The sequence below is a fragment of the Stegostoma tigrinum genome, chromosome 35 (genome assembly GCF_030684315.1).
Source record: "Stegostoma tigrinum isolate sSteTig4 chromosome 35, sSteTig4.hap1, whole genome shotgun sequence".
Classification (NCBI taxonomy): domain Eukaryota; kingdom Metazoa; phylum Chordata; class Chondrichthyes; order Orectolobiformes; family Stegostomatidae; genus Stegostoma; species Stegostoma tigrinum.
Genome location: NC_081388.1, coordinates 11,667,470 through 11,693,696, shown reverse-complemented (window position 1 = coordinate 11,693,696; position 26,227 = coordinate 11,667,470). Strand labels below are relative to the sequence as shown.

Below are 26,227 nucleotides of genomic sequence, written 5' to 3'. Positions count from 1 at the left end.
ATCCCCAGAATGACAGGGTCGTATCGATTCCCCAGAGTGACAGGGTCGTACCCATTCCCTAGAGTGACAGGGTCATACCCATTCCCCAGAGTGACAGGGTCGTACCGATTCCCCAGAGTGACAGGGTCAGACCCATTCCCCAGAGTGACAGGGTCATACCGATTCCCCAGAGTGACAGGGTCGTCTCGTTTCCCCAGAGTGACAGGATCGAACAGATTCCCCAGAGTGACAGGGTCGTACCGATTCCCCAGAGTGACAGGGTCATACCCATTCCCCAGAGTGACAGGGTTGTATCGATTCCCCAGAGTGACAGGGTCGTACCCATCCCCAGAGTGACAGGGTCGTATCGATTCCCCAGAGTGACAGGGTCGTACCCATTCCCTAGAGTGACAGGGTCGTACCCATTCCCCAGAGTGACAGGATCGAACAGATACCCCAGAGTGACAGGGTCATACCCATTCCCCAGAGTGACAGGGTTGTATCGATTCCCCAGAGTGACAGGGTCGTACCCATCCCCAGAATGACAGGGTCGTATCGATTCCCCAGAGTGACAGGGTCGTACCCATTCCCTAGAGTGACAGGGTCGTACCCATTCCCCAGAGTGACAGGATCGAACAGATACCCCAGAGTGACAGGGTCATACCCATTCCCCAGAGTGACAGGGTTGTATCGATTCCCCAGAGTGACAGGGTCGTATCGATTCCCCAGAGTGACTGTTTTGTACAGATTCCCCAGAGTGACAGGGATGTACCCATTCCCCAGAGTGACAGGGTCGGACCCATTTCCCAGAGTGACAGGGTCGTATCGTTTCCCCAGACTGACAGGGTTGTATCGATTCCCCAGAGTGACAGGGTCGTATCGATTCCCCTGAGTGACAGGGTCGTACCCATTCCCCAGAGTGACAGGGTCGTATCGATTCCCCAAAGTGTCAGGGTCAGAACCGTTCCCCAGAGTGACAGGGTCGTACCCATTCCCCAGAGTGACAGGGTCGTATCGATTCCCCAGAGTGACTGTTTTGTACAGATTCCCCAGAGTGACAGGGTTGTATTGATTCCCGAGAGTGACAGGGTAGACATAGGGGAGACGTCAGAAAGTGATAGGGTTTGGAATGCGTTGCCAGAGACTGTAGTGTTTCGGTCTCATTAGGGGCATTTAAGTGGCTGTTAGATAGGCATATGGATGTTGGTATAATGTATGTGTGGATAGACCTTAGCATTCGGGTAAAATTTCGGCAGACTATCATGGGCTGTTCAACAGTACTGTGCTATACCGTTCCATACTCTATGTTCAATGCTCTATGCTCTATGCTGTTTGCTCTATGTTCAATGCTCTATGCTGTTTGCTCTATGTTCAATGCTCTATGCTGTTTGCTCTATGGTCAATGCTCTATGCTGTTTGCTCTATGGTCAATGCTCTATGCTGTATGCTGTTTGCTCTATGGTCAATGCTCTATGCTGTTTGCTCTATGGTCAATGCTCTATGCTGTTTGCTCTATGGTCAATGCTCTATGCGCTATGCTCTACGCTTTATGATCTGTGCTCAACGCCCAATGCTCTATGTTCTACGGTCTATGCCCTACGCTCTATATTCTATGCCCTCTGCTCTACGTTCTACGCTCTATGCTCTGCGTTCTATGGTCTATGCCCCATGCCCCATGCTCCATGCCCTACGCCCTGTGTTCTATGCTCTATGCTCAATGTTCCATGCTCTATGCTCTACGTTCTATGCTCTATGCCCTGTGTTCTATGCGCTATGCTCTATGCTCTATGTTCTACGCTCTACAGTCTATGGCCTATGCCCTATGCTCTACGGTCTACGGTCTACATTCTACGGTCTACGGTCTACGGTCTATGCTCTATGCTCCATGTTCCATGTATGATGAAGTTGGAAGAAGTGGGATTTCGGGAAAAAAACGAGGAATTGAAACGTTGAAAAACACCCTCAGAGGGTTTGACAGGATCGATGCTGAGGGACTGTTCCACCTTTGCTGGAGAGTTATCCGGGGATCGTCTGGAGATGAGGGGCTTATGTATCAAGATAAGGACACTGTAATCCTGCTGGAGTATGGGGCTGCCTTGTCATTACAGAGAGCTGGCTGATGGTGGTTTAAAGCGCGGGTCACCTCACCTCAGGGCAAGGGGAGAGGTTGAGAAGGAGAGTTCTTCACGGTGACCTCAGGGGAGTTAGGACTTGTATGAGGAGGAACAGTTTCTGAAGGTTCCCCAGGCTGGTTCCTGGATGGACATATGAGGAAAGACAGGATCGACTGGGCTTGCACTGGCTGGAGTTGAGGGGAATGAGGGGTGTCTCATAGAAACATATAAAATCCTGATGGCACTGTCAGGCTGGATGTGGAAGGATGTTCCCGAGGTTGGGGAAGTCTAAAACTAGAGGTTAAAGTCTAAGAATAAGGGGTAGGCCTTTCGGGACCAAGGGATCGGGAAGAATTTCTTCATTCAGGGAGTGGGGAAGCTGTGAAATACTGTGGAGTAGCCTCTAGGGCATTTTCCTGGTTCACACTCCTGTTGCCATGATCTTACAGGGTTACCGGATAAAGTGTTTGCATCTCTCCAGCAACTGGAGTACCTATACTTGGCAAACAACAAGGTGAGAGTCTCTCTCTCTCTCTCTCTCTCTCACACACAGAGACACACACACACACACACACACACACACACACACACACGCACAAACACACACATAGACATATACACACAGACATAGGTGTGCACATGCGTGCACACACACACACACACGTGTGTGCACTCATACATACAGACACACACAGACATACACACACGCACAGACATGCACACACACGTGCATGCAATCACACATACATACACACACACAGACATACACACACACACAGACAGACATATGCGCGTGCACACACACGCGCATGCATGCGCACATACACACAAACACACAAGCAGTCACACACATACATGCGCAGACACACACACACACACAAGCAGTCACACGCACACACAGACATACACACACACGCACAGGCGCACGCACACACAGTACTGTCTGCGTGAACTGGATGTACAGCCAAGGAGAGGGTAGGGATGGGGGATGGGGCCAGTCTCTCTATTAACTGTCTTACCCCCATCCCATGCCCACTCAGCACTCTCCTATTGTACACTAGGAAGAAAACGTGTGTCCTACAGCCACCCCACCAGCATGTCCTGCAGAAAAGAAAACACCCCCTGCACTTATACAGAGTCCGACATGTCCCACGCTGTCTCACAGCTAATGAAATGTGTCTCAAGTGCAGTCTCAGTTGGTCTTGCAGGAAACTCCGCAGCTAACCTGTGCACAGCAAGACCCCACAAGGAGCATTGTGGTGATAGTCAGACGAGCTGTTTTATGGTATCGATCGAGGGATAAACATCGGCCGAAGTCATGGGAGGGGATGCCCCAAGCTTTCCAATGGGAATCGGCTTCATTTTTCCCCCATCTTTGGTTGGATTTTATCCCAGATGGAGCTGTTCCTGAGCCAGTTTGTGCATTTACTGTCTCGCTAAAAGGCAGCACAGCACTCAGCCAACAGGGCCCATGCCAACAGGGCCAGTGCCAACAGGGCCAGTGCTAGCCCGACCAGTGCTAACCCGATCAGTGCCAGTATTGAGCCCTTGCAGGGTTTTGAAAGTTTCGATAAGTTCGCTTTTTCCCTCCCTGCTCCCAAAGGCTTGAACTTTTTACTGAGGTGTAACAGGCCCTCAGATCGAAATGTTCTCCCTGCGGTATCCTGAAATTGCTGTCCCTGGACATGGGGGCCGGTGCAGACCGTTCGGAAGTGAATGTGTGCGCTTGCTCTCTCTCCCTCTTTCTCTCTCTCTCTCTCTCTCTCTCTCTGTTTTTGATGAGCTCATCTCACGTCTTTATTACTGTGGTCAAATCATCGCCTTAGCTGTTCCTACTCCACATCAAAACACCCCGATACTAGCATTGGTTACTGATGCTTCCAGACTGTCATAAAACCCCATCTTGGTCACTAATGCCCCCTTTTAGGGGAAGGAAAGCTGCCATCCTGACCTGATCTGGCCTATACGTGACTCCAGGCCCAAGGCAATGTGGTCAGCCCTGAGCTGCCTTTGGACATAGCACGGGTGGGGCCAAAGGGTCTGTTTCCGCGCTGGACGGCTCTCTGACTGAGCGATGGGAGAAGTGGCTGTTACACTGAAACAGGAGGGTAACTGGATGGGCTCGGGCAGGCTGGAGTGGCGTGCTCACTCTTACTGTGTGCTGATACTAACTCTGGTTTCATTGTCACCTTCCTGATGTTGTGATCCAGCTGACCGTCACGCCCAGGCGGCTCCCTGATACCCTGAGCATTGTCGACTTTGCTGGTAACCAGCTGACAGAGGTCTTCACCCTCACCTTCGGCCGCAAGCCTAAACTCAGGTAACCTTTCCCAGCTGCCATCAGTTCTGAGGACCTGAAATGTTAACTCTGTTTTCTCCTTCACAGATGCTGCCAGACCTGCTGAGCTTCTCCAGCGACTTGTGTTTTTTGTTTCTCTGGCAGGGCCGCGGCTGGAACTATCTTCTGGGCAGGCCCAAGGCAGAGGGGGGGTCCCTGAAGAACTGGGCACAGGGCTCAGTGTATAAGTCGACCTTTGGAATCCCTGTTTAAACAGAAACCCTACACAAACGGTGCAGCAAGAGGCTATTCAGCCCATTGTGACCACTTAGTCCACACATCCCTGGATACTACAGGGCAATTTAATGCAACCAGTCCACCTTAACCTACATGTTTTTGGACTGTGGGAAGAAACTCAGGCAAACGCAGGGAGAACGTGCAAACTCTACACAGATATTCACCGGAGGGTGGAATTGAACCTGGGTCCCTAGTGCTGTGAGGCAGCAGTGCTAACCCCTGAGCCACCGTGCTGCCATACCAACACACCAAACATAACAGTGATTAGCCATGATCCTAGTGAATGGTGGAGCAGGTTTGAAGGGTCGAACTGCCTTCTCTTGCTTCTACTTATGGTCTCTTTGCCTGACGTTGGTGGTCACCACCTAAGGTGTCTGTGAGTCTAATCTCTCATGGTTAGACAGAAAGGACACTTATACACCTCTACATGTTCTGTGTGTGAGGTTGACAGTATAGGCAATAGGAGGGACTGAAAGGGTTGAAAATAGACAGCATAGGTTCATGTAGCTATAAAATATGCACCAAAAATTCCAGGACATACTAGCTGCTCGGAGCTGTAAACATTTAACAATATGTAATTGGAATAATATCACCATATGTAGTAGAGATAACAAGGTGTAGAGCTGGATGAACACAGCAGGCCAAGCAGCATCAGAGGAGCCGGAAAGCTGACGTTTCAGGCCTAGACCCTGATTGGGTAATACAGTCACATGTTCTAACTTGGAATGTGAACTATGCAATCATGATTGGCTAGAGACACAGGTGAGTAAATGTGTAACCTTTAGATTGGAAACTTGCTATGCGTAAAAATGGTATAACACCTTTGTTCTTGCAATTGAATGCCATTTTCTTTTCAAAATGAAACTCAATTCTGTTTGGTTTAAAATGAAATAAAGGGTTAAACTCTCCCTTTCAACTGGTCTGACACCATCGCGGGCGAAGGGATTTTGTTTCAGTTGTGATATTGATACAGGAGCACAAGTACTCAATGCTAGTTACATCATGTGGCTTCATCGTGGTGGATATGGATCTGATTCCACAGTCCTGCCTTGGGTCTGTGTCGTACATTCTAAATCTACATCAGTCCCAATCGATGAGCTCATTTACCCTGAATCTTAGATTCGCAGACCAATGGGAGCAATCTCTCAGCATTATTAAAACTGTTCAACATTAACACAATCAAGGGTTATGGGGTAAGTCAGGAAAATGGAGTGGAGGATTAACAGAGCAGCTGTGACCATGTTGCATGGTGGAGTGGACTCAGTGGGCCAAATGGCCTGCTTCCACTCCTGTGTCTTCTGGCCTGAATCTCGAGTGTTTCAGTGAGATCATCTCGATAAACATCTAACCACCAGAGAGAACAGGCACATTTTACACAGTCTCTCATCATAGGATAACACAGGGACTAACCTAATGAACCCTCACCATACCATTCCAATCCCAGCATTTCGCTGAAATATGGAAAGCAACACTACACACATTATTCCAAAAGTAGTTTCATTAAAACCCAGGCCACCTGTAGCAAGACCTCTTTATTCCTATACTCCAATACCCTTGCAATAAAACCCGTCTCTCTTCTTAATTGGTTGCAAATAAGAATTGTTATTAATAATTTTAGTAAGTAATTAGTACCATTTTTAATCATTTTAATAGTCACACCTGTTAGTGTTGGGTCCTGTGGTTCTGTGAGTATGCTCCTCAGTCAATCCACAGTCTGTAACAATCCTGGATTTTGGGTGTGATGTACCTCCAAACTATACATAATGTAGTATACGGGTAAAGGATCTGCAAACATCAGACAAACTACCATTGCATGCTGAATTTGTTGCATTGTGGCCTAGACTGCAGGCCACACAGGCACAGTATCTTTAAGATAGTGACATGACATCATAACACACGATGTTCCTGTATAAAAGTATCTGCCTCGTCTTCAATCACTCTCACTTGTAATGTAGTCAGCTTGTGGTGTCTTTGGGTGGTGAAGTGTATGAAATGTACAGCAACATCATGAGCACAGACTGCGTGTGTAAAGTTGCCTGATATTGCAGTCAAGTAAATAATTGGAGCAGTTAATAAACTTCCAGATATCTGACTCAACAAACACCTGACTCTCTGTGATATATGTGAGCTGTGAAGTACATCAGGAGGTGGCTGAAAAAGGAACAAAGACAGCAGCTTTAGCAAATAAATATACGACCCCGGCCCAGGGCTTTCACCTTGTGAATGCATCCCACAGCTGGGCCCCAGATGTGCAGGTGGAGTTGACCTTGAGCAGACCATGGTGAAGAGTTAGCAGAGGGGGTGCACATAAAGGTGAAGCGTTGGGTTTGGAGAGGCTTACGCTGATGGACAGAGAGAGAGAGAGAGAGAGAGAAAGGTAGCGGGACACAGGTTTGGTAGGGAGTCTGGAGTAAAGAGTTACCGTTTTGTTCCCAATACGGCAGTGGAGGATTTCCAAAGAGCCAGGACGGAGTTGGCGATGACGGCTCGCAAGAGGCTTGGTGAGCTTTGTTAACGAGGCTGTGGGTGGGCAACAGTGGGGGAAGGAGTCTACAGCATTGCTTCGCATTCCGTGTTTTGCACTCTGTGAGATGGAACTTGAGAAGCAAATGGAGAGAAATTGTTGGGGAAAATCAGGCCAGGAGGTGAAAGTGTGAACCAGGATTTCAGGAACAGTGGGAGATTGGGGTTGTCGAGCATTGGGCGGGTGCTGCTTTGAGCAGAGCTGAGCTGGTGTGAAGTGGAAAAGAACTGATGAAACATTAAACTGCTGAAACGCTCAGCACACCTCCAGCCAAGTCAAAAGGGTTATGCAGTCAAGTCAATTCAAGACTTGAGTCTATTAATGAGAGGTGATCTCCTTGAAACATCTCAGATTCTTAAGGGACTTGTCTCTAAGTGCTGAGAGGGTGTTTCCCCTCATAGGAGAGTCTAGGACCAGAGGGCACAGTCTCAGAATAAAGGGGCATCAATTTAAGACAGAGGTGAGGAGGAATTTTTTCTCTCAGAGGGTTGTGAGTCCTTGCTACCAGACAGCTGTGGGGAGCAGCGTCCTTCTGTATATTTAAAGCTCAGATAGATACATTCTCGATGAAGGGTCACAGGGAAAGGGCAGGAGAGTTGACTTGAGGAATGATGGATCCTATTGAGTGGCGGAGCAGGCTTGAAGGGCCGAATGACCTACTCCTGCTCCTGTTTCTATGGTCTTAATGCTTCCCTCCAGATGAACATTCCCACTGCTTTTCATCCTAGCTGATGGTGACTATTTTCCCACAGGTCTGTGTATCTCCACAACAATAATCTGACCAACGCAGGCCTCCCTAAGGCCATGTTTAGTGGCTCGGACATGGTCAATATTTTAATCCTATCCAACAATAACCTGACCCATGTTCCTGAGAGTCTGCCACCTCAGCTCACCCAGCTGCATTTACAGGTAAGTGCCAGGCTGTCATTCACTGTACAGTGCAACAGGCACGCGCAGTGTAACAGGCGTGGACAGTGCAACAGGAGTATATAGTGCTAAAGGCACGCACAATGCAACAGGTGTGGACAGTGCAGCAGGTGTGGACTGCGTAACAGGAGTATATAGTGCCTGGCAGTGCAATAGGCGTGGACAGTGCAACAGGAGTATATAGTGCAAAAGGCACACACAGTGCAACAGGTGTGGACAGTGCAGCAGGCGTGGACAGTGCAGCAGGTGTGTCCAGTGCAACAGGCATGCACAGTGTAACAGGAGTATATAGTGCCTGGCAGTGCAACAGGTGTGTACAGTGTAACAGGTATGCGCAGTGCAACATGCGTGTACAGTGCAACAGGCATGCACAGTGTAACAGGTGCGTGCAGAGTAGCAGACATACACAGTGTAACAGGTGTGTAGAATGTAGAATGTTGCACTGCGCATGCCTGTTACACTGTACACACCTGTTGCACTGTACACACCTGTTGCACTGCCAGGCACTACATACTCCTGTTACACTGTGCATGCCTGTTGCACTGGACACACCTGTTACACTGCGCACGCCTGTTGCACTGAGCACACCTGTTACACTGTGCATGCCTGTTACATTCTACACACCGGTTACACTGTGCATGCCTGTTACACGGTGTAACAGGTGTGTAGAATGTAACAGGCATGCACAGTGTAACAGGCATGCACAGTGTAACCGGTGTGTATAGTGTAACAGGCATGCACAATGTAACAGGTATGCAGTGTTACAGGCGTGCGCAGTGCAACAGGCATGCACAGGGCAACAGGAGTATATAGTGCAACAGGCATGCACAGTGTAACCGGTGTGTATAGTGTAACAGGCATGCACAATGTAACAGGCATGCAGTGTTACAGGCGTGCGCAGTGCAACAGGCATGCACAGGGCAACAGGAGTATATAGTGCAACAGGCATGCACAGTGCAACAGGAGTATATAGTGCAACAGGCATGCACAGTGTAACAGGCGTGTATAGTGTAACAGGCGTGTACAGTGCAACAGGCGTGTACAGTGCAACAGGCATGCGTAGTGTAACAGGTGTGTAAAGTGTAACAAGCGTGCACAGTGCCACAGGCATGCACCGTGCAATACATGTGTACAGTGCCACAGGCATGCACAGTGTAACAGGTGTATCCAGTGTAACAGGAGTATATGGTGCCTGGCAGTGCAACAGGTGTGTACAGTGTAACAGGCGTGCGCAGTGTAACAGGCGTGCGCAGTGCAACAGGCGTGTCCAGTGCAACAGGCGTGTCCAGTGCAACAGGCGTGTCCAGTGCAACAGGCATGCACAGTGTAACAGATGTGTACAGTGCCACAGGCATGCACAGTGTAACAGGCATGCACAGTGCCACAGGCATGCACAGTGTAACAGATGTGTACAGTGCAACAGGCATGCACAGTGTAACAGGCATGCACAGTGCCACAGGCATGCACAGTGTAACAGATGTGTACAGTGCCACAGGCATGCACAGTGTAACAGGTGTATCCAGTGTAACAGGAGTATATGGTGCCTGGCAGTGCAACAGGTGTGCGCAGTGCAACAGGTGTGCCCAGTGCAACAGGTGTGTCCAGTGCAACAGGTGTGCGCAGTGCAACAGGTGTGCCCAGTGCAACAGGTGTGTCCAGTGCAACAGGCGTGTCCAGTGCAACAGGCGTGTCCAGTGCAACAGGCGTGTCCAGTGCAACAGGCGTGTCCAGTGCAACAGGCATGCACAGTGTAACAGATGTGCACAGTGTAACAGATGTGCACAGTGTAACAGATGTGTACAGTGCCACAGGCATGCACAGTGCCACAGCTGTGTACAATGTAATAGGCAAGCACAGTGGGATGGGTGTGTACAGTATTATAGGTGTGTACAGTATAGCAGGCATGTGCAGTACAGTCATAGAGTCAGAGAGGTGTACAGCATGGAAACAGACCGTTAGGTCCAACTTGTCTATGCTGACCAGATATCCTAAATTAATCTAGTCCCATTTACAAGCTTTTGGCCCATATCCCTCTAAACCGTTCCTATCCATAAACCCATCCAGATGCCTTTTAAATGCTGTAACTGTACCAGCCTCCACCACTTCCTCTGGCAGCTCCTTCCGTACCCACACCACCCTCTGTGTGAAAAAGCTACCCCTTAGGTCCCTTTTAAATCTTTCCCCTCTCACCTTAAACCTATACACCTTTAGTTTTGGACTCCCCCACCCTGGGGAAAACGCCTTGACTCTATGCCCCACATGATTTTATAAACCTCTATAAGGTCACCCCTCAGCCTCCAGGGAAAATAGCCTCAGCCCATTCAGCCTCTCCCTATAGCACAAACCCTCCAACCCCAGCAACATCCTCATAAATCTTCTCTGACCTTTTTCAAGTTTCACGACATCCTTCCTGTAGCAGGGAGACTGAAATTGCAATCAGTATTCCAAATGCAGCCTAACCAATGTTCTGTACACCGACCTCTCAAATCCTATGCTCAATGTACTGACCAATAAAGGCAAACATACCAAACACTATTTTCACTATCCTATCGAACAGCGACTCCACTTCCAAGGAGCTATGAACTTGCACTGCAAGCTCTCTTTATTCAGCAGCACTCGCCAGGACCTTACCATTAAGTGTATAAGCCCTGCTCTGAGTTGCCTTTCCAAAATGGAACACCTCATACTTATCTAAATTAAACTCTATCTGCCACTCCTCGGCCCATTGGCCCATCTGATCAAGGTCCCATTGTACTCTGAGGTAACCTTCGCTGTCCAATACACCTCCAATTTTAGTGTCATCTGCAAACCTACTAAACATTACCTGCTATGTTCACATCCAAATCATTTATATAAATGATGAAAAGCAGTGCACCCAGCACCGATCTTTGTGGCAAACGGTTGGTCACAGGCCTCAAGTCTGAAAATCAACCCTCCACTTCCACCCTTTGCCTTCCAATCAATTCAGTATCCAAATGGTTAGTTCTCCCTGTATTCCATGTTATGTAACCTTGCTGACCAGTCTACCATAAGGAATCTTGTCCAATGCCTCACTGAAGTCCATATGGATCACATCCACTGCTCTGTCCTCATCAATCCTCTTTGTTACTTCTTCAAAAAACTCAATCAATGTAGTGAGACACGATTTCCCACGCACAAAGCCGTGTTGACTGCCCCTACTCAGTCCTTGCCTTTCCAACTACATGTAAATCCTGTCCGTCAGGATTCCCTCCAACAACTTTCCCATCACCGATGTCACACTCACTGGTCTACACCACGTTAGCCAGCCTTCTGGTACCTCACCCGTGCCTATCGATGATACAAATATCTCAGCCAGGGGTCCCGCAATCACTCCCCTCACTTCCCACAGAGTTCTAGGGTTCACCTGATCAGGTCCCGGGGATTTATCCACTTTTAGGCATTTTAAGGTGTTTAGCACCTCCTCCTCTGTAATATGGACGTTTTTCAAGATGATGCTATTCATTTCCCCGCGTTCTACATCTTCCATATCCTTCTCCAGAGTAAAAGCTGAAGCAAATTATTCACTTAGTATCGTCCCCATCCCCTGCGGTTCCACACATGGGTGGTCTTGCTGATCTTTAAGGGGCCTTTTTCTCTCCCTGGCGACCCTTTTGTCCTTAATGTATTTGTAGAATCCTTTTGGATTCTCCTTAACCCTATTTGCCAAAGGCATTTCATGTCCCCTTTTTGCCCTCCTAAAGACAGACCCAGCTCCTCCAGTCTGTTGTATACAAAGTGAACAAATGCATTCTCTCAGAAATCTAAGTGAGGGCCAGGGTCCAAGCTGATGGCCATCGGGTCATAGAGTCATTCAGCACGGAAACAGACCCTTCGGCCCAACCAGTCCGTGCTGACCATAATCCCAAGCTAAACTAGTCCCACCTGCCTGCTCCTGGCCCATATCCCTCCAAACAGTTTTTGTTCATGTACTTTAAATGTTGTAACTGTACCCACTCTGGAAGTTCATTCCACACACGAGTTCCTCTCTGTGTAAAAAACTTGCCCCTCATGTCTATTTAAATCTTTCTCCTCTAACCTTAAGAACATACACCCTATTCTGGAAACTCCCCACCCTAGGGGAAAGACACCTGCCACTCACCTTATCTATACCCTTCCTAATTTTCTAAACCTCCACAAGGTCACTCCTCAACCTTCTAAGCTCCAGTGGAAAAAGTCCCAGCCTATCCTGACTTACCTTATAACTCACACATTGCATTCCTGGTAACATCCTCGTCAACCTTTACTGAACTCTCTCCAACTCAATAATATCCTTCCTATAACAGGCTGACCAGAACTGGGCACTGTGCTCCAGAAGAGGCCTCATCTCACATAACACATACAACCTCAACATAACATCCCAACTCCTATACCCAAAGGTCTGAGTAATGAGGGCAAGTGTGCCGAATGCCTTCTGAACCACCCTCTCCACAAACTTCAAAGAATTATGTACCTGAATCGCTAGATTTCTCTGTTCTACAGCACTATCCAACGCCCAGCACGAAACAGTAGAAGGCAAGAGGAGATCAATGTGGTCCGGTGCTGCCAATGTTCTACATTTGATAAGAGGCAGGCTCCAAATAGTTGGAATAAGTTTTTTTAAAAATTTGTGCCTGTGTCTTTCTCCAACAACAGAACAACAGAATCTCGAAGATTCCCAAAGATGCCTTCAGTCATTTAAAGCATCTCCGAGAGCTGCACCTGCAATGCAACAGGCTGTCCAATGCAGGTATTCATTCTCAAACCTTCAGGTGAGCAAACTGGCTCTACGATAATCACGGATTTGGAGTTAAGGTGAGAAAGGAGTGAAAGCAAATTGCCAATGATCTCATTGAAGAGCAAAGAGGTTTGAGGAGCCCAATGTTCTATGCCTACTTCGGTTTCTAATGCTCTCATGTAGGTATAAAGAGTAGGGAGCAGAGAAGCAAATACTGACTTTCAATCAGAGATAATGGGAACTGCAGGTGCTCCTAAGATGCTGCTTGGCCTGCTGTGTTCATCCAGCTCCACACTTTGTTATCACTGACTTTCATTCAACAGCTTCACTATCTCTGAGTCAAAGGCTACGAGTTCATTTCTTCCCCAGAGATTTGAAAACATAAAACAAACTGACACTTCAGTACATCACAGAGGAAGTGCTGAACTGCCTGAGGCACTGTCTCTCTGACTCAAATTTAAAGCAAGACCCTAAATTATTAATTATAGTTCCAGTCGATCCTTTACTGCAAGCTATCCAATGCCTCCAGGGAGTACACAGTGCTGAACTGTACACAGTTCACCTGCTGCGGTCCAACCAGCTTTTGCTTTGTATTTCTCTCTACGGCATAAAAACTCTGCCTTTCTACTTAAGTCCTCTAGAAATGAACTCCAGTGTTGTGTTTTTTTTCATGGGTTTATCAACATGAGATGCTCCTTGTGGAGATTTGTGCTTCAGTATCTGCTCTGTTGCTTTGCCCTATTTAGCCTCTGATCAATAAGAGGCTCTCTGATTCATTTATTCCTCCTACCAACTTTTACACCTAACCTTGATAAATGTCAACATCAAGGTGCCATTTGTGCAGTGGCAAGCTGGCTAGTGATTTCCAGTATTTTGTGCACAATCCCTTCCTGTATCAACTGTTGCACACCCCAAATGCCACCACAATTTGATGCCAACTGCACATTTTATTAAAGGGCATTTTTGATCTTGGGTCTAAAATAAATAAAAGGTTGAACCGGTTCCCTCACCAAAACGAAATGGAATGCCACCATGCCAGCCTAAATAATGATGATTAACATGACCCACTCTCTCTGTTTTGTTACTAGCTATTCGCCCTGGATAGTCCTAACGGCGTACATTTCATCCTCGCTCACAGGTCCACCATTCAGTACCCGACTAATTTATTTTGGTTCATTCATGGGATGTGGGTGTCGCTGATTGGGTCAGCATTTATTGCCTATGCTGCTGTGCCCCTTGAGAAGGTGGTGAGCTGCCTTGTTGGACCGCTGAAGTCCATATGATGATTGAGATGCGGTAACCCAGGTTAAAAACACCAACAGTCATCTCTCTCTGCCTCTAATAACACGGTAGCCCTATGGTGCTCTGGGACCATAGTGACTTAAAATGGGTTGACCTATAACACCACTGGGGGGTGGGGTTTCCTAATTGTAGTTGGGAAAATATACTCCATCTACTATATCCTCCTGATCTACTCTTATTGTTACTTTCTTCAAACAATTAGTTTGGCCCAAATGTGAACTTGCCCCTTAAATTCTTTAAAAATAAAAACCTGCCCTCCCCAATCTGACCAGATTCCATTATATTTTCAGTTTTTGGATGGTTTGCTGTCACATCTTTGAGTAAGGATTCCATTATCTTTCCTACTTGGCAGTAAAATGAAGGGATTGCAATATCTGGATTTATCCAGCAACAACCTGACCAAGGTGCCAGAAGGGCTGCCCGCAAACATCGTCGTGCTACAGCTGGGAAGAAACCGGATCGCCTCGATCTCCAGGCACAGTCTGAGCAGGATCAGGAACCTGGAGTACCTGCTGTTGCAGAACAACAGGATCATGGCCGGCAGGGTACACAGGGAAGCCTTCAGCAAGCTCCGAAAGCTGCACACCCTTCACATCTTTAACAACCCGCTGGGTAAAATCCCAGCTAGCCTGCCCCGGCGCATCAGCTCGCTCATGCTGCTCCACGACGCCATCGAGAAGATTGGCGCCAAGGACTTTGCGTCTGCCTCCTACCTGACCGATCTCAACCTGAGCCACAACAAGCTGCGCAGCGCACGCGTCCACAGGCTGGCATTCAGAAAACTTCGCCGGCTGGAAAGGCTCGATCTGGCCTCCAACATGCTGAGCGTGCTCCCCAGCGGCCTCCCACCCAGCCTGCACGCTCTGAGGGCCCAGAACAATCAGATCGGCCAACTCTCTGCCGACATTCTGCTCGACATGCACTCTCTGAAGGAGCTGTACCTTCATCATAACCTGCTGACCATCGCCAAGATCGCTCCAGGGGCCTGGAGGAACGTCCCCAACCTTAAGGTGGGTTGGGGGGAGGGGGGGGGGGGGGTCGGGCAGGAAAAACAAATGAAAATATGGAAATTCTGCAACCTTGAATAGGTCCCAAAGTACTTAGTACAGCCAATAGCAGGCGCAGCTGGTGTGGTGTAGGAAATGCACACTACTCTCACAAAGATAATGGCCAAATCAACCCATTTGAAAACATAAGAAATAGGCTCGGGAGTAGGTCCCATTTCAGGCCTTCCAGCCTGCCCTGCCATTCTTCAAGATCCAAGCCGACCTGTCCCAGCGCTCAAATCCTGTCTTGTGCCAGCTCCTCAGATTTTTGAAATAGACCATAAGGCATGGAAGCAGAGCCAGGCCATTCAGCCCATTCGATGTTGGCTGATGTGCTTCTCAACCCCATTCTCCTGCCTTCTCCTCATAATCCTTGAACCTCTCACTAATCAGGAACCTATCTATCTCTGTCTTAAATACACTCAATGACTTGTTCCCCACAGCCCTCTGGAGAATGGGTTCCACAGTCACCCCCCCTCTGGCTGAAGAAATTCCTCCCCAGCTCCGTTCTAAAGGGTCGCCCCTTCACCCTCAGGTCCTAGTCTCACCTACTGGTGGAAACATTTTCCGCTCATTCAGTCTATCCAGGCGTCTGAGTGTTCTGTGAGTTTCAGTGAGATACCCCCTCGCCTCATCCATCAGAATTCTTAACCGCTCCTCACACCACAAGTCCTTCATCTCTGGGATCATTATTGTAAATGAAATACTGGCGAGTTTAAGGCTATTGATCTCCCCTTTAAAGGTTTTCAGAAACCCTAGCCTCTGCAGCTCTTTGGAGCGGAGAATTCCAGACAGTTACTACCCTCTGGGAGAAAGGATTCCTTTGCCTCTCTGTTTCCAATATAACTTTTTATTAATATTCTTGTTGCTCGGTGCTCCTACATGAACGTAGCTATTTCTTGCTTTCTGTCATGAATGTGAATCCCTGGAGCTGAGCTCTCGCCTCCTCGCTTGCTGAGCTTAAGGTGATGGATCAACGATTCAGTCTAAAGTGAGGACCACCACCACCTCTGACCCCGGTAATCAGCAGCACTGTTTGTGATTCTCCATCATAATACCATCAGGGCTTGGTAGGCAGGTAAAGTGTGATGAAGGGTCTAGGCCCGAAACGTCAGCCTTCCTGCTCCTCGGATGCTACTTGGCCTGCTGTGTTCATCCAGCTCTACACCTTGTTATGACCTTCCCACAGTCTTTGGGCTCATTGGAGCCTATTCTTATAACTTGCAAACAATTGGAACATTGCAATAAATGACACCTCGTTTACTCTACAAGGCTCTTCTTGTTAGACCAGGACCCTCGCACACATTAGACCTTGTGAGTCCTTAAAGAGTCCACATGCTCAGAAGATATGAATAGTGGCACATGCAACATGGCAATCAGCGTGGGATCAGGACCACCAATTTAGCACTGCTAGCCCCAGCAAAGCTAAAATGCCAGTAACCCAGATGGCTTCTCTGAAAGCAGATATTGCTGATTGCGGAGGACAGCAAATCCTGAGCCAAATCGTGGCAACTCTCCACATGACAGAATACCCCGAAATGACACTATGCAGCAGACCTGGTAGGAGAAGCGGAGGAGCAGAAGAAATCTTCAGCTCGGAGGCAAGAGGTATATGCTGCTCCCTGAGGTTCTGGGGCCAAGTGAGCAGCCATCAGAGACTGTGCCAGTCAATCCCCTGGTGTACGGAATGTAAACAGTGCAGTAACTCAGGCTGACAGTGTGAGAATGTTAACAATCCTTAAGCCATGCAGTACAAAGCATGGAGAAAAACTCACATGATATATGACTGGAGAGCCTGGGAATATTAGGAATGCAGTCACTTACAAGCAGATGAATCTGGAGGAGGAAGCTCCACATATATCCCCACTCTCAATGATGGAAGAGCTCAGCACATCAATGCAAAAGGTAAGGCTTTTGCAGCAATCTTCAGCCAGAAGTGCTGAGTGGATGATCCATCTCGGCCTCCTCCAGTGGTCCCCAACATTAAAAAATACCAGTCTTTAGCCAATTCAATTCACTCCACGTGATATCAAGAAACAGTCGGAGACACTGGATACTGCAAAGACTATGGGCCCTGACAACATTCCGGCAATAGTACTGAGGACTTGTGCTCCAGAACCTGCCGCTCCCCTGGCCAACCCTTCCAGTACAGTTACCAGACTGGCATCTGCCCAACAATGTGGAAAATTGCCCAGGTATGTCTTGCACACAAAAAGCAGGACAAATCCAACCCGGCCAATTACCGCCCCATCAGTGTCCTCTCGATCATCAGTAACGTGATGGACGGTGTCACTAACAGTGATATCAGGCAGCACCTGCTCAGCAATAACTTGCTCAGTGACACCCAGTTTAGGTTCTGCCAGGGCCACTCCGCTCCTGACCTCATTACAGCCTCGGTTCAAACATGGACAAACGAGCTGAATTCCAGAGGGTGAGGTGAGAGTGACAGCCCTTGACATCAAGGCTGCATTCGACTGAGTGTGGCATCTAGGAGCCCAAGCAAAGAATAATTGGGAATCATAGAGAAGGTTGGTTTGAGTCATACCTGACACATAGGAAGATGGTTGTGGTTGTGGGAGGTCAGTCATCTTAGCTCCAGGACAGCTCTGCAGGAGTTCCTCAGGGCAGTGTCCTAGGCGCAACCATCTTCAGCTGCTTCGTTAATGACCTTCCCTCCATCATAAGGTCAGAAGTGGGGTTGATCGCCAATGATTGTACAATGTTCAGCACCATTCATGACTCCTCAGATACTGAAGTAGCCCATCTTCACATGCAACAAGATCTGGATAATATCCAGGCTTGGGCTGACAAGTGGCAAGTGACATTCGCACCACACAAATGCCAGGCTATGCCCATCACCAGTAAGACACAATCTAACTATCGCCCCTTGTCAGTCATAGAGATGTATAGCATGGATACATTCCCTTCGGCCCAACTTGTCAATGCTGACCACACATCCTAAATTACCCTAGTCCTATTTGTCAATAGTGTTGCCATTACTGAGTGCCCCCCAGCCACATCCTGGGGTCACCACTGATCAGAAACTCAACTGGACACGCCACATAAACACAGAGGCTACAGAAGCAGGACAGGGACTTTGCTGTACAACCTTTGGTTCCCAGTTAGAAAGCTGGAGTTGGAAAGGTCAACACTTAGATCCCTGGGCTGTACCAAAATGGAGAAGACTGAGAGGAAGTGGGGGCATGAATAAATAATAGATGCTAAACCTGGTTTTAAAAGCCTTTAGATTGAAGGCTGGGGATGGTGATACCTTTCACAATTCTGACCTTCCGGGAGTGTGTTGGAGTAGGATAATGAAGGTAATTGGAAGTAATGTTGAAAGCAAAGACAAGGCACTGAGCTAAGACCCAGGATCTTAAAGGCTGCTTTAACAACTGACCGGGTCAGAACATTTAACACAACATGCGATTTTGTTTTCCTTAATGCTTTTAGTTGTTGGATCTGGGATATAATGATTTGTCCTACGTGCCTCCGGATCTCCCCGAGTCCCTGGAGTACATATATCTGCAGAATAATCGCATTTCAACAATCAACTCTGACTCCTTCATCTCGACACCAAACATTAAAGTGATAGTCTTGAGGTAAGTGGTCCCCTGCTTTATCGGCTAATCATGTGAGAGAAATCCCTGCAACAGGCCAGTTGTACTTCCAGTGTCACAGTTCACAGAGGAGATGGCTTTCAATGGAGCTGTTGGTGTAGATTGTACTTAGGTTGAGACAGAGTGGTAGCTCTCCAGTGGTTCCTGTTTTTATTTGTTGTTCAAAGCTGCCCGACAAATGTGTTATCTCTCAAAGTACACCAGAGGATGGTCACATAGTTGTAATGTTGCTAAATTGGTAATCCACAGGCTTTGACCAACGGTAGAGTCAGGAGCTCAAATCTGACTGTGGTAACAGGGAAGTTTAAACTCAATTAACTAATAAAACCAGGAATAACATGTTAGGGCTCATTAAAATTGGCCACTGAATAATCAGATTAATATCCTTTAATCTTCTGCCCTTACCTGGTCAGGCATACATGTGACTCCAGGCCCACAGGAATGGTCAAGCGAGATGTTCAGTTTTAGGTGGCTCGGCTTGCTTGAAGGCCATTAGGGACGGGCAATAAACACTGGCTTTGCTGGCAAAGTTCACATCCCCAAGATTAAATATGGAAACAACCTGCCATTATGGGCAAAGGTAAACGAGAGTCCTTCTTTCCCCAGGCCTGATGCATGCATTCGGCCCCTTCACTGCGTTTAGTTCGGCCTAAAGCCAGATTGAAGTCCCCACTGCAACACTCGTGTGCCAAGAGTCTGTCAGGTCCTCCACCATGACTCCTGGTCACCAGTGGCCCTAGCAGATGCGTAAATCTAACCTCTCAGCAATCCCTAGGCTTCATTAGAGGAAGGCAGAGTCTAGACATTTTCTAATCAAACTGTTTACAGACGTTACTACACACATCTAGAGCAGGTTTTCACTTGAAGCCACCTAAGTTTGGGACACTATAACTGCACCACAAGAATCCCTTTGCCATGACAGTCTATAACAATGAGGTCTAAATCCCAATTATTTGGCTTTAAGAGCCCGTAAAATGGTCATGTACCCCATTCCTGAAAGTGGGCATTCCCAAAATGCCATGGCAGGAGTGCAGAAGCGACCCTCCCAGCATACTGCAAGCATTCTGTCAACTCAACCTTTGCTAACTTGACCCTCATCTGAACCCACAGGTCGAACAGGTTGACCTCTGCGGGAGTCGGGAAGGGATCCTTCAGGGGCCTGAAATATTTGCAGGTTCTGGACCTGACTGGCAATCCAGAGTACATCAACGTCCTCCTACACAGCACCAGGCCAAGCTTCACACCAGCAGGCAACACCAGCACAGCAGTAAGCCAAAGAACAGCTGGCCGGCAGGGATAAGACACTGCCAAGAAAACCTCAATGTATCGAAAGAAAATGCTAACTGAATAGCAGCTTAACACAGAGATTATACATAGATAACCAGCCAGAGACAATCCATCCAGTGACCAAGCAATGTGGGGAATAGTTACAACTGTGCAACAATGGAAACTGCTGGAGAATCTCTGCATTAAAATCAACATATACTTCCTCTAATAGTCAGATCTAGTTACAGTGGAAACAAAGCATTTGGATGGAGAAATGTTTTAGCTACTGTCATGAGCACAGAGCAGTCCCTTGAGATTGATGGTGAACAGGGATCTTATTCCCAAGCTTCGGCCACAGCTGCTGAAATGCTTGATATTGAGATACCAGTGTCATGGCTTTCACTGGCCCCTGTGCAACATCTTGGAAATGGTCCTTCACATTAAAGGGCACCCATATACAGTAGTTAGCATTGCTGCCTCACAGTGCCAGGGACCTGTGTTCGATTCCACCCTCTGACGACTGTCAGTGTGGAGTTTACACGTTCTCCCTGTATCTGTGTGGATTTCCTTTGGCTGCTCTTGTTTCTTCGCACAGACCAAAGGTACAGGTGGACTGGCCGTGATAAGTTTCCCAAACTGTCCAGGGATGTGCAGGCTGGGTGGGTTAGTCATGGGAAATGCAGGGTTACAGGGATAGGGATGCTGTTTGGAGGATTGGTGCGGACTAGGTGGGCTGAATGGCCTGCTTCCACACTGTAGGGGATTCTATGATAGGTATTGTGTTGTCTGGCAGGCAACGCAAGGTAAAGTTACCAAGGTCCCATAGGGCTCCTCTCTCCGCCAGAGATGACTGCGGGGTGGTTTGACCTGAAGGTCACCAAACCTCAGGCAGAGGAGGAGAGTCCTTTGTGGTAATGTCAGAGCAGCATGGAATTGAACCCATGTTGTTGACATCACTCTGCATCGCAAACCAGCCATTCAGCCAACTGAGCTAATCAACTCCTAGGCACTTCAAGTAGAGGAAGGAAAACACAACTACATGATTGGGGACGGGGTGGTGAGGCAAATTTCCAGGGGTATTTACTCTTAATCAGGTCTTTTACTTCTCAAGTCTTCCTGACCCTCCATAGAATCTTTCACCTTGGCTTTTTCCCAGGCTTCTTGCTGATGTGTTTGAACCTTCACAGGTACAGGATCAAAGGGTGTGGTACCAATTTCTATTGGGCTATCAGAGAGAAACTTTTGATTTTTTTGCTGAATTACACTACACACATAAAGATACGGATCTAATATAAACAAATGCTTGCCACAAGTATATAGCTAGCTGTCTATTCTTTGTGACCTGATTTTTTGATCATTTCCATGTACACTATGGTCCAGATTCCAATAGACCAAAGGCTTAGCATCTCTGGAACATCTTATAGCATTGCTTAGACACCCTTAACTACATTATAGACACAAAATTAGTCTGTTGAACAACAGCGTTGGAATGATGCAGAGAATTCCCAGAGCCAATTTGCTCTCTTGCACTCCTTCACAATGAGTTGACTGACTAGCTAATCAGTTGTGGCAGGAATATGGCCCAGACACTGTGAGAATCAGTGGTTTCAGACCAGAGGTCACACTCTCACTATAGAGGGCATGCTATTTAGGACTGAGATGAGGAGAAAGGTCTTCACCCAGAGCGCAGTGAGCCTGTGGAACTGTCAACCACAGAAAGTCATAGAATTATACAGCACAGAAAGACCCTTGGGTCCAACATGTCCGTGCCACCTGATATCCTAAACTGATCTTGTCCCATTTGCCAGCATTTGGGCCAAACCGTTGAATACTTTCCAAGGAGTTAGATGTATTCTTAGGGTTAAGGGATCAGAGGGTATGGACATAAAGTGGGAATGGGGGTCTGATTTGGATGAACAGTCATGATTGTACTGAACAGCAGAGCTGGCTCAAAGCGACAAACGGCTTCCTCCTGTTCCTACGTTGTACTTTTTTCTGACACTGTTGACCCCTGCTCTTCAACTATCCCACAGCATTGTTTGGTGTTTATTTACAGCCAGTGAATACCTTTGAACATCACTGCTGGGCTTTAATATCACAAAGGACTCCAGTCACCTAATGCTGCACCGTAGTCGATTTACTGTTCATTTAGATTGTCCTCAAACTGACTTTCAGAAACTAATGACCATACTTTTGATATTATTCAGAGGTTCACCTTCAGTCCACAAATTCAGAGCAGGAACATTTTCCTCGTTAGTTAGTTATTTTCTCTAACTTGGACATACTGAACTCCATCTAGAAAACGAGCAATTTCGTTATTTTCTCTAACTTGGACATACTGAACTCCATCTAGAAAACGAGCAATTTCGTTTACTTTGCACAATCTCATGTCATAGAGAGATACTGGGCTAGGATATAGACAATTTAACAACTGGGCCACCTCTAAATGTTTCACTCTTGCTTTTTATTCTTTTTGGTTACTTCTGTCAGAGATCGCCAGTTGGTTTCTTGGGACATTCTCGCTGATCCCTCCAATTGTTGCAGGAATTAAAAGGATTCTGCTCTAAACCAGACACCATCCTGATTTGGAATTGCATTGCTGGTCCCTCACCGTTACCGAATCAAAATACTGCAAGAGTCTGGCTATCATGTTGCAGCTTTATTAAGGCTTTGTTCAAGCCACACTCAAGAGTATTGTGTTCAGTTCTAGTTGCCACATTACAGGAAGGATGTGGAGACTTTGAAGAGGGTGCAGAAGAGGTTTACCAGGATCCCGCCTCGATTAGAGGGTATGAGGTATAAGGAGAGGCTAGAAACACTGAAGTTGTTTTCTCTGGAGTGGCAGGGGCTGAGAGGAGACTTAAGAGAATTATATGAAATTATCAGATGCACAGATAGGGTTGATGGTCACAATCTTTCTCCTCACAGTTGAAATGTCTAACACTGGGGGCAGGCATTCAAGGTGAGGTGGGGGGGTAAGTTCAAAGGAGATGTGAGGGGCAGGTGTTTTTTTTAAAACACAGAACAGTAGGACACTGGAACACGCCGCCAGTAGCGGTGATAGAGGCAGATTTGATAGGGGCGTTTAAGGGATTTCTAGATAAGCACATAAATATGCAAGGAATGAAGGAATATGGACCAAGGGCAGGAAGGGGGATTAGGTTAATTTGGTGTCATCTTTGATACAACATTGTGGGCCAAAAGGGCCTGTTTCTGTGCTGTACTGGTCTGCATTCCAATTCTCCTACTAAGAGTTCTGTGGGGCATCCTGACAGCACATGGACGACAATGGATCAAGGAGGCAGCTCCACTTCACCATAATCGGGGCAACAAATCCTAAGCTACTCAATGACACAAGATCCCACAAAAAACTTGAAAAAGCACAAATGTAGTTTATAAAGACAAGGTTTATATTCCTTTGAGATGGACAACCACCAATCTAATTCGGCTTTTAAAGATGATTGAAATAGATAGTGGTAGGTATTTTCCAATCAACCTGTTCAGAGGTGTTTTGCAGACCTTTGGAACAGCTGGGTCTTGAACTAGTGCACCACAAGAGTCCATCAGGATAGGTCATATACTTTAGTCCTATCTCTCTGACAAGGGAGACCAGAACAAAGAGACAGAACTCTACACTACAGCAAGGCCAGCCGTCCACGGATTGTTTCAGAAAGCACTTACCAAGTCAGAGTTATACAGCATGGAAACAAACTCTTCAGTCCAACTTGTCCATACTGACCAGATATCTTAAATTAGTCTAGTCCCATTTGCCAGAATTTGGCCCATATCCCTCTAAACCCTTCCTATTCATGTACCTATCCAGGTGTCTTTTAAATGTTGTAATTGTACCAGCCTCCACCACTTCCTCTGGCAGCTCATTCCATACACGCGCCACCCTCTGCATGAAAAAGTTGCCAGAAGATGCCCCTTAGGTCCCTTTTAAATCTTTCTCCTCTGACCTTAAACCTACACCCTTCTAGCTTTGGACTCCCCTACTCTGGGGGAAAATACTTTGGCTATTCACCCTCTCCTTGCCCCTCATGATTTTATAAACCTCTATAAAGGTCACCCCTCAATGCTCCAGGCAAACAGCATTCCAAAAGCATACTAAGTGATGTCCTGTACAGCCGCAACATGATCTCCCAACTCTTACATTCGGTGCACTGGCCAATAATGGCAAATGCACCAAACACGCTTCTTCAAACAATGAACAAATGTGGAAATCAGAAACTTTTTCTCCCACAAGAAATTGTTCAGGCTAGGGGCACAGAAATCGAAAGAACTCTTATCCAAAAAATATTTAAAAAGGGGTATGGAATGTAGGTGAGCATTTCCAAATCAGTCATGATTTGAATCAATGGCAGAACAGGTAGGGGTTTGAATGATTTCCTTTGCTTCCCATATTCATAACACAGAGGCTTCTTCTTAAAATTAAAAAAATATTTATTTCAAACATAATTTCCATCGGCACAGATTTCCCCATTGTGCAATTTTAAATAGATTAAGAGCGAAACTGGAAGAAGCAGTAAGCAGACGAGGATGGCAGTGAGTGCACACATACATAATCCCTGGATCACAACAAGTTGCTACTTTGTGCGCACCTGCAGGCTTTTTGGTTGTAATCTTATTGCCACTTGTGGGATCCTACTGTGCAGATCTGCTGTTGTGATTTCTACGTAACAAGTGTTCACATAACTAAAATGGAGTGCTGGTGGAGAATCCACTCCCGGATTTATCTTGTGCCAGCCTGATCTGGAGTTCCTTTCCTTAGGTGTTGCAGTTGGGAAGTGCTGAATGCAACTACAGGAATAAGAATAGGCCCTTCAGCCCTTCAATGCCATTTAATCCGAGCACAATGTGACACTGTTTGAGTTAGTGATCCTGATTCACCTGTGCTATACTGTTGACTAATTTATTCAAATGATACGTTTCCTAAAAAGATCCATGGTACTCCAATCTTTGAAGAGAAAGGTAAAGGGGCAATATATCATTCCAGGACCACTAAGTTCAATCAGGCAGTATTGGCAATTTATCTGGTCTTAGCTTTAAACTTTTGTTCAAGTCTAACGTTAGAGAAAGCTTGTATTTAGAGCCAGAGTCTGAGAGCATGGAAACAGACCTTCCATCCAACTTGTCCATGCCAGTCAAGTTTCCCAAACTGAACTCATCCCATTTGCCTGCGCTTTGACCCATATAGCTTTGAGCCTTTCCTATTTATTAACCTGTCCAACTGTCTTTTTAATGTGTAACTGTACCTGCATCTACCACCTCCTCTGGCAGTTCGTTCCACATTCGAACCATCCCGTGCGCCCCTTAGGACCCTTTTGAATCTTTCATCTCTCATCTTAAAAATATGCCTTGTAGATTTGAACCACCCAACCTTCGGGAAAAAGACCTTAGTTATTCACCTTATCTAAGCCCCTCGTGATTTTATAAACTTCTGTAAGGCCACCGTTCAATCTCCTACACTCCAGTGACAAATGTCTGAGCTACCATAAAACTCTTGTAGCACCGTGGTCAATCTTTTCTGAACCCTCTCCAATTTAATAATACCCTTCCTATAGCAGGGCTGTACACTGTATTCCAAGAGTGGCCGAGCCAACATCCTGTACAGCCTCAACATGACCTCCCGACTCTTATACACAATGGACTGAGCAATGAAGGCAAGTGTACGAAACATCTTCTTAACCACCCTGTCTACCAGTGTTCTGAACCCCTAGGTCCCACTGTTCGACAACACCACCCAGGGCCCCACCATTAATCATCTAAGTCCTGCCCTTGTTATTCTTACCAAAATGTAATACCTCACATTTATCTAAATCAAACCCCATCTGCCACTCCTCAACCCATTGGTCCAATTGATCAAGATCCCCTTGTAATTTATAGTTACTCAATGCTTGATGACTTCAGAAATGTCTGAAATCATTTCAATACATTGGCTGTATAGTCACTGCTTTAAATATAGGAAACGCGACAGATCACACTAACATGTCCGCCTCTCGTCCTTGACTTCATGTGGAAGGCAATGTAAAAGGAGGGCTCACGTTACCAACAATCTCCTCACAATAGCATGGGTGGTGCTGAAGGAGTGGAAACTACTGCCTCGAAGGTTTCAAATAGAAAAAAAAGTGTTGAAAAC

At 46.9% G+C, this 26,227-nt stretch overlaps 1 protein-coding gene across 1 annotated transcript in view; it reads left to right on the top strand.

Annotated features, from left to right (window-relative positions):
• LOC125447402 (podocan-like) overlaps positions 1–21,489 on the top strand; it is a 140,689-nt gene extending 119,200 nt beyond the window's left edge. Inside the window, exons 5-11 of the mRNA XM_059639923.1 lie at positions 2,543–2,607; positions 4,304–4,413; positions 7,945–8,101; positions 12,773–12,888; positions 14,509–15,166; positions 18,656–18,804; positions 19,933–21,489. Of these exons, the coding sequence (XP_059495906.1) occupies positions 2,543–2,607; positions 4,304–4,413; positions 7,945–8,101; positions 12,773–12,888; positions 14,509–15,166; positions 18,656–18,804; positions 19,933–20,122 (1,445 nt within the window). The 3' untranslated portion in view covers positions 20,123–21,489. The remainder of the gene's footprint in view (positions 1–2,542; positions 2,608–4,303; positions 4,414–7,944; positions 8,102–12,772; positions 12,889–14,508; positions 15,167–18,655; positions 18,805–19,932) is intronic.
• The last annotated feature ends 4,738 nt before the right edge of the window (positions 21,490–26,227 follow it).